At 41.8% G+C, this 9502-nt stretch overlaps 1 protein-coding gene across 1 annotated transcript in view; it reads left to right on the forward strand.

Annotated features, from left to right (window-relative positions):
* The window catches only part of CRABP1 (cellular retinoic acid binding protein 1), a 30598-nt gene extending 21463 nt beyond the window's left edge, over positions 1-9135 (forward strand). Inside the window, exons 3-4 of the mRNA XM_044283382.1 lie at positions 3377-3490; positions 9085-9135. Of these exons, the coding sequence (XP_044139317.1) occupies positions 3377-3490; positions 9085-9135 (165 nt within the window). The remainder of the gene's footprint in view (positions 1-3376; positions 3491-9084) is intronic.
* The last annotated feature ends 367 nt before the right edge of the window (positions 9136-9502 follow it).

Here is a 9502-nt window from a genome sequence, read left to right on the forward strand (position 1 = left end):
ATAATATACAGTGCTGCCCATAATTATTCATACCACTGGCAAATTTTTACTTAAAGTTACTTTTATTAAACCAGCAAGTAATTTTTTGACGGGAAATGACATAGGCGTCTCCCAAAAGATAATAAGACGATGTACAAGAGGCATTATTGTGGGGGGAAAAAACATTTCTCAGCTTTTAATTACATTTGAGCAAAAAGTGTCCAGTCCAAAATTATTCATACCCTGCTCAATAATCAATAGTAAAGCCTTTATTGGCTATTACAGCAATCAAACGCTTCCTATATGTGCAGACCAGCTTTTTGCATGTCTCCATAGGTATTTTTGCCCATTCATCTTTAGCAATGATCTCCAAATCTTTCAGGTTGGAGGGTCTTCTTGCCATCACCCTGATCTTTAGCTCCCTCCACAGATTCTCAATTGGATTCAAGTCTGGACTCTGGTTGGGCCACTCCAAAACGTTGATGTTGTGGTCTGCTAACTATTTCTTCACCACTTTTGCTGTGTGTTTTGGGGCATTGTCATGCTGAAATGTCCACTGGTGCCCAAGGCCAAGTTTCTCTGCAGACTGCCTGATGTTGTCGTTGAGAATCCTCATGTATTGCTCTTTTTTCATGGTGCCGTTTACTGTGATTAGGTTCCCTGGTCCATTGGCTGAAAAACACCCCCAAAGCATTAGGTTCCCACCACCATGTTTGACAGTAGGGATGGTGTTCTTTGGGTTGAAGGCTTCTCCTTTTTTACACCAAATGAAGGAAACATCATTGTGACCAAACAATTAAATTTTTGTTTCATCTGACCATAACACAGAAGACCAGAAGTCTTCTTCTTTGTCCAGATGAGCTTTTCCAAAGTCCAAGTGAGCTTTTGTGTGCCTTATCTGGAGAAGTGGAACCCAGCAGTGTGCAGTGTCCGTTGGATTGTCTGCCTTGAGACATTACCACCAGCAGAGCCCAGATTCACCAAGATGGCCTTGGTGGTGATCCTTGGATTCTTTTTCACCTCTCTAACTATCCTCCTGGCCAGCACAGGTGTCACTCCGACCGTGTCCTCTGAGATTTTCCACAGTGCGGAACATCTTGTATTTTTTGCTCAAATGTAAATCAAAGCTGAGAAATGTTTTTTTTTTCCACAATAATGCCTCCTCTTATTATCTTTTGGGAGACACCTATGTCATTTCCCGTCAAAAAATTACTTGCTGGTTGAATAAAAGTAACTTTAAGTCAAAATTTGCCAGGGGTATGAATAATAATGGGCAGCACTGTATATTAGTCAACAAGTCAATGTGCAAAGCATAGAACATGGAAGAAGTATATAGACATAAGGGGAAATTTATCAAAAGGGGTGTAAGGGTACTTTCAAACTAGCAGCAGCGAACTCCGGCAGACTGTTCCGGCAGGTGAACAGCCTGTCGGATCTGTCCTGTTTCTAGTTCACGTGTGCCCCCGGACTGCCGCTCCGTCCCCATTGACTATAATGGGGCGGGGGCGGAAGTACTTTTAGTCCGTCTGCCTCTCCGCCCCCCGGCTGCCTCTCCGCCCCCGTGGCAGTCCGGGGGCACACGTGAACTAGTGGCAGGACAGATCCGACAGGCTGTTCACCTGTCGGAACAGCCTGCCGGAGTCCCCTGCCGCTAGTGTGAAACTAGCCTAAAAGAAACTAGGGGATCTCAAAACGACAGCAGAACGCTTCCATTATAATAATACAACCGGCTGCATCCGTTCAGAATGGATCCAGCTGTATTATATCGAAAACAAAGTTACCGTATCCGTCAATAAACCATTGTTTGTGTCCGTAAAAACTGGATCTGGCACCATTGACTTACATGGTTTTTGGTGCCTTCAGTTTGCCATGCCGCCCACAAAAACGCTGCTTACAACGATGTTGTGTCCGGCATGGGAACGCAAAAAACTGGAACAGAATGCATTCTGGGGCACTCCTTTCCAGTCTATTCAGTCTGTTCCCTATTGACAATGAATGGGGACAAAACTGAAGCTTTATGCTGCAGTTTTGAGAGCCTCTGCTGGACCTCAAAACTGGACAGCACAACACAGAAGTGAGAGTTGCCTTAGTTGTCTGTAGCAATCAATCAGTTTCCTTTTCATTTTTTAAGAGCTCCTTTGGAAAAAAAAAAAAGTGGAATCTGATTGGTTGCTAGGGGGAACTAATCTAGTTTCTTTTACATCAGTTTTGATAAATCTCCCCCTATGTCTGTATACTTGTTGATGAGTTCTATGCTTTGCACATTACCTTGTTCACTAGTATACATTATTGGCTAATGGTATTAATTCAATATTTTTCTTTTTCTGACATTATTATTTATCTTCTGGGACTCTGTATTATGAGACAGAAGTATGAAATTAATGATGCAATTCTAATAATCTGCCAATTGTCACAGTATGGTATCCTGGATTGATAATTCAATACTTTGAGTACACGCATAGTAATCTACGCAATGCATTTTGCTATTTTGGCTGCCACTACTTAGAAGCATTTAGTAGCATTACTGGAATGGTGCAGAGATTGCAATCATAGCTGTGCATAATCCTCATGCGAGAGCCCTGTAGATCCACCTGCAACATAAGAAGACAATAGAAGTCCTATAAACATGATGTCATCAAATATAGTGGACAACAAAGCCAGTTAGGACGCCTACCCAGGGCTCCACAAATCTTTTGACCCTGCAATTCCGAATGAAAAGCTTCATATATATAATAAACAATTGGTAATTTCTGTTATAATAGTAATATCGAACATCATATTCTTTTTACAAGAGGGAGTAATAAATAAGTAATACAATCAAAGAGTAAAGAAAGGACTGAACACAGAACAGGGCAGATTCTGGACAGCAAGCGGATTCAAGATTATAGAAAATATAAAAGATTTAAAAAAAACTGCACTTATCAGCTGAGTCTAGGTAGGCATCACAGATGTGACACTCGACTGCAATAAGAATTTTATTAGAAGTTTTCCAACTTCTCTACTAGAAAAAAAGAAAGGTTTGAGTATGACAAATCATTGAATTGTGAATTTATGACATAAAACTGGATAAATGGATTACTTCACTAGATTTTATACTGTGGTTCTATTTTTTCATCCAGCACTATCCATCTAAAACAAGTCCCAGTACATAGAGGAAGGTCATATCTAACAAATAGTATATATGCACATGGATATACTATGGATCCCTAATACGACCCCTATGGGCCCATAGTATGCTTAAGTCTATCTTTACGCAATCCATAAGAAAAAAATTGCAGTGATTCGTTGCCACTGTACTGGGCTTACTTACATTCATAGTTACAATGTTACTAATATTGCTTTTACTTTTTATATATCTTATTATAACATATGCTGATTTGTTTTTTCCATTCACCAGAGTTTCCCTGTTTGGGAAAAAGAAAATAAGATTTACTGTAAGCAGACTCTGGTAGACGGAACAGGACCCAAGACTTACTGGACTCGAGAACTTGTAGGAGATGAACTGATACTGGTGAGGCAATAATCTATATGTAATTCCTATGTGTTAATTGGACAGCATTTTCTGACCACTTAGGCCTCGTTCACACTTCAGTGAGTCATGGACGTGTGCTGTCCCTGTTCTCCATGGACTGCACACGCACTCATTGACTTTTAATGTTTTAGTTCACACATGAGTGCTTTTCTGCTGACCAAGGGTCTGTGCAAAAATTAAGGTTCCATGCGCCACTTTGATCCGTGATGCAGACCATTCATGGCCATTGAAGTCTATGGCATCTGTGTTCTGTGAGTGGTTTTTCATAGTCCATTGGTAAGAAATGCTCTGGAAATAAATTTTAAGTGTCAGTATTCAGTAGAATATGGATGACACATGGAGGGGCAGACTGGTCATAGAACTTACAGGAAAATTTTCCAGTGGGCCGATGCCCAGGGAGCCATCTGAGCCCTCCTCATTGACAGCCAGTGGAAGTTTCTGGGAATTTATTTTGTGGTGCTGGCAGTATTTTGTAATGGACTGTGGTATTTGGCTCTGTTGGGACGGTATACTGTGCCTCAATATGGTATTGCTGGCCCTGCCTTCCATCAATTTGGACCCGACTACAAAACAGGGACACTTTTAGCATTTTTTTCCAGAGCCATTTTCAGGTCCCAGTCCACCCTTGCTTCACAGACATTTTCACGGAACACAAACAGATTTTGCAAGTCAGTTAAACTCTGGGTTTTCTCTGCAGCATGCCTATGAGATTTTTTAAAATGTCATCCACTTTGCTGGTACTGTACTATCCTACAGATGTCCTATATGCGTCAGTTATTAGACCCCGATTTATCAGGCCTTCACTCCATAATTCTGCCTTCAAACAGTTTGCCTTTTTACACCACTGACTCCAGATTTGTAATGTGGGTGGGAAAGTGGGTGTGGTTAGCTATGTTAATGAGCTTCACTCCAGATTTATTATTGAGACTTTTTTTTTTTTTAAGGGTGGAGTAGAAAAACTGGAGCAGCTTTTCTAGACAAAAGTGTTTACAGGGGTTGTTTCACTACAGCAAATAGCATTTATTATTTGTTGTAGATATACAAGGCACTTACTAATGTAATACAAGGCACTTACTTTCATTTTTCCATCACATTATACACTGCTCGTTTCTATGGTTACAACCACCCTGCAATCCCGCAGCAGTGGTCGTGCTTGCTCACTATAGTAAAGAAATTTTTATCACATGCTAAACATCCTATATGTGAATTTTCAATGTCATTTGTATAAAAAAAAACTGGTGGATAGTTTTTGGGTTATACTTTTATAAAGCTACTCCATGTATTCTGCTTCCTGTCCTGGAAGGGTTCATCCTGGCAGCTCCTTCTTGGCAAGGCCAGGCAGTGGCAAAGCAGGCAGAGAGGGGCTGGCCACAGAAATGAGCGGAGCTTTGGTGCCACAAGAGTAATGGTGATACCCTCATTGCACCAAAGGCCTATTTTGCATATTAAGAAAAGGTATCCTAGCCTGGGAAGGGACCCTCGGAGTAACAAAAGAAAAAAGTGTTCAATCAGGTGAACCACAGCTAGGTGACTACCTTTAATTCTACTTCTGTATAATGTTCTATATGGTGCTTCTGAGTGAGAGAATGTTAGGGATCAGATTCTCCTGTCTCTATGTGTATTCTATGGGGAGACATCATTATAGCTAGTCTCCACAAGCTCAGAGAAAGATGTGAATGAGAGATGCTGCATGCAAAAAATTGCAGATACAAGTCACATAATGGCTACATATGGTGCATATAGACACACATGGGCAGCTATCTGAAGGTGTAGATATGTGTCAAAGGGATTGTTCACCCTGGGGGGCCTTTCAGGCAGACCCCCCCCCCCCCACCTACAGCACCAGATGGAACCATACTTACCTGTTCCTGACGGCTAGGTACTCCTTTGCTACCCGCTACCTCCCTCTGTCTCTTTGCATCAATTTCCTGTTGCGTGGCCGCAGCAGCCAATGACTGGCTGCAGCTGTAACTTGTACCCCATGCATCGCATGACCCAGTGACATGATGCATAAGGGACATATCACCACTGTGGCTAGTCAGTAATAAGCTTTAGTGTCCACGTGACTAATGTCAAATATGAAGTTGACACCGGAGGGTGACGGCCATGACTGGGAAGTGAAAAAAGCCATAATCCAGCGGTGGGAAGCAGGCAAGAATGCTTCCCATTGCAGGTCTGGAGCAGTGGGGGAGCGCCCCTGGATAAACAACCCCTTTAAGGAGTTATGACAATTTGCATTGACAATTTGCTAAATTCCAGAAATCTTTTCTGAAGACAAATAGTTGGGTGACTTTTGGCAGAAGTGCAAGTGAGTCAGGTTTGGTGATGAGTAAAAGATGTGAAAATTTAATTTTATAATTAGGGAAAAATGATAATAAAGGCAATTTTGGAGAAGAAACTATTTCATACCAGTGTTTTAATGAGCAAAAGCACAATGACCTCTTTGTATATGGATAACGTTAATGAGAGCTTGGTCAGGAAACAAAGACCTTCTTGTCTTAATATGATGTTCTTATTGACCTCAGTGTCTGGCCAGCTCATCAGTATATACTAATGAGGTACATTAGTATCGCTGAGTGTCAATGCGGCCTGTGTACAATGTCATTTAATGATTCCTCTGTCATACACAACAATGGGTGCCAGATATAGCACTTTGTACTCTGCCACTTCGACATACTCATTAGTAGAATAAAGTACACCCTTTCACCAGCAAATATGTTAACACATATTTCGGCTTACTTTCTCCTTAAATTAATCTCATCAAATATGCAGATATCTCCGGGTTGAATGGTTCTTTTACAGTGCCCGCTGTGCCCCTACAGAAACCAAACAGGGGAACCCTTTCTTTGATGTTCATATGTCAAAATGCCCCCCCCCCCCCCCCAACTCCAGTCAAGCATGAGCACTGCTGCTGTTCCAATCTAAGTCTATGTGTCATGCTTCGGTGTGGGAGGGATACACCACACCGAGCATAAGAGGGAAGGGGGAAACAGGGAATCAGGCCTGAAAACTTTGGAAGGAAGAAGGACACGTCCTAGTAAAACCCTAGCCAAGATCCTGACTATCAGTATTAAGAAACCTATATAAAGCCCAAGACCAATATCCAGGACCCATACCTGAACATATCAGAGAAAACCAAAAAAAGATGAATAGGTCACTCAATAAGCAAAAACATATGTGAATACAAAGTAATCACATAATTACATAATTTTTATTGGAAATTTCACAAAAACATGACTAGCAAAAACACAGGACATTTAAAAACCAAAAGGACCGATGGTGGGTGGTCAATGTACAATAATAAAGTGCAAGTGCATCTGACAGTAAATCTGACAGTAAAAACTGGTGTGACCAAACAATTTGAGCTCAATAACAAGTGGTATCAAAATTCATGTCTAAGTACATCAAAACCACATTGCGATATCAGTGATGTCACATAACGCACACCACATGAAGTACATAAAGCATGTGGACAGTGGGGAGTGGACTGGTGGTGTTCGTGTGTGGTGTCTCAGTTAGGTTGGTCAGTATCTGTAATGTGTTGATGACATTGTGTTGCCCTTATGATTTATGGATGGGACGAGACTACCTGTTCCTCCAAATGGAGGTAAACCTGTTCCTTCAAACTGGTGTAAAGTAGAACTGGCTTGGTTGCCAATAGCAACCAATCAGATTCCACCTTTCATTTTTCACAGATCCTTTGGAAAATGAAAAGTGGAATCTGACTGTTTGCTATGGGCAACTAAGCCAGTTCTACTTTACACCAGTTGATAAATTCCCTCTTTTACCTGCCTTTCTTTATCACTTGTACAGGAGCATCTTAAAGGGTTAGTAGCTTTCTAAAATAATTTCTAAAACCCCATAACCTTGTGGTCACTAGTACAGGAAACCCCAAGACCTCTCATTTCTTACCAGAGCACCATGGTTCAGTGTCCCTTGCAGCAAATGTATTTGGCCTGATGCACATGGCCTCTGCATCCATGATATTTAAGATGGCAACAGTCACATGATTTACCCGTGTGACCAGTGCTCCAGAAACATCTTCTTCTGAGCTAGTATTTGGCAAACATGCAGATACATGCAGCAGAACCTTTGGTATCTGTACATGCTCTGAGCGCTTTCAGCACAAGTGCAGATGTGGATGCATTTAGGGCAGCTATCATGTGGGTAAATCATGTAACTACTGTCATCTTGATTGCCATGGATCTGGTGGCCACCATTGTCCATTACTTACAGTCCGAATCCATGGGCAGTGGTGGACCCCAAGCCAGGGTGTTCTGGTAAGAAATTGGAGTTCCCTATGTTAGTGGCCACGAGGTTAGGCTACATTCACACGAATGTATTTTGTACTATCCTACAGATGTCCATCAATATTATACTCCCGGAAAATCCCTTTAAAAAAAACGGATCTTGTGCATCAATAATACACATTTTGCACCCGTTTGAGCTATTTCCATCTGAGATCTGTTTTTTAGCAGGACTCAGGTGGAAATGGCTCAGGCCTCTTGCACACAAACGTTTTTTTTTTGTGTCCGTTTCATTTTTTTGTGTTCTGTTTGCGGTCCGTATGCGGAACAATTCACTGCAATGGGTCCGCAAAAACAACGGAAGGTACTCTGTATGCATTCCGCTTCCATATTTCCGTTCCGTTCAAAGATAGAACATGTCCTATTATTGCCCACAAATCACGTTCCGTGGCTCCATTCAAGTCAATGGTTCCGAAAAAAATACCGGAATGCATCTATATGTCTTCCGTATCGGCTCCATTTTTGCGGAACCATCTATTGAAAATGTTATGGCCAGCCCAATTATTTTATGTACTTACTGTTTAAACATAATTGTATGCTTCCGTTTGCAATCCGCAAAAAACGGATCACAAACGTAAACCAAATGGAAAAATGGAACAGCAAAACGGAACGGACAAGGAAACACTACTGAAACAAAAAAAATATGAAAAACGGATCAGTTTAAAACGGATTGCAAAATACAGAAAAAGCCATACAGTCGTGTGCAGGAGGCCTTATTAGTGAGTTTTCCTGTCAGGCTGCTCAGCCATGATGGCAAATTATAGGCAGGATCACATCATTGCCATATAGATGTATAGTTCCAGACATTGATTATACGATGTTTTGGTCTTGTTGTGAATTTTGTCCAGTTGTATACACCCCTGCCTGGATGAAGCCTGTAAAGCTCTTATATGGGCTCATTCAACCGATCGTATGAATGGGTCTTCATCCGTTTCGTAATTTTGCGGAACGGGTGCCATCCCATTCATCTCAATGGGGCCGCAAAAGATGCGGACAGCACACTTCCGTTCCGTTCCGCGACCCCGCAGGAAAGATAGAGCAAGTCCTATTCTTAGTGCCGGCCATGTGTAGTCCACAAATGCGGAACGCACACGGCCGGTATCCATGTTTTTCTGGTCTGCAATTTGCGGACTGCAAAACACTACGGCCGTCTGACTGAGCCCTAAATGTGCTATTTACCACAACAGGCTTGTAATACGTTTTTTTGCTGCATGGACTGTAACTCATGGAAATAATTGACACTAACTGAAATGTTCATTGTTACAGGTCTTCGGAGCGGATGACGTAGTCTGTACAAGGATATATGTGAGAGCTTGAGAAGTAAATTGTCTGGGCTTCAGTAACAATAGGGATCATCTTCTTGTCACACATAACCTGTTGTATATTTTAAGGTAAAAAGGTTTAAAGGGAATCTGTCACCACATATATCAGCATTAATCCAGCTGACATGTGAGATGTGCGTTGTCCGCTGAATGTAATGCTGTTGCTCCCATCTCCATAGGCGGACACAATGTTTAGAATATATTTTCACTGGTTGGGGCGTGGCATAGGAGACAGGTAGGGAAGCCACTGGGTGCAAAGAGATGCAACGGCACTGCCCTCGTTGCACCAAGGAGCTATTTTACATTTTATAAAACAGTTATTTTCTCAACATTGTGGCCACCTATGGAGATGGGACCAACAG

This window comes from Bufo gargarizans, chromosome 2 (genome assembly GCF_014858855.1).
Source record: "Bufo gargarizans isolate SCDJY-AF-19 chromosome 2, ASM1485885v1, whole genome shotgun sequence".
NCBI classification, from domain to species: Eukaryota; Metazoa; Chordata; class Amphibia; order Anura; family Bufonidae; genus Bufo; species Bufo gargarizans.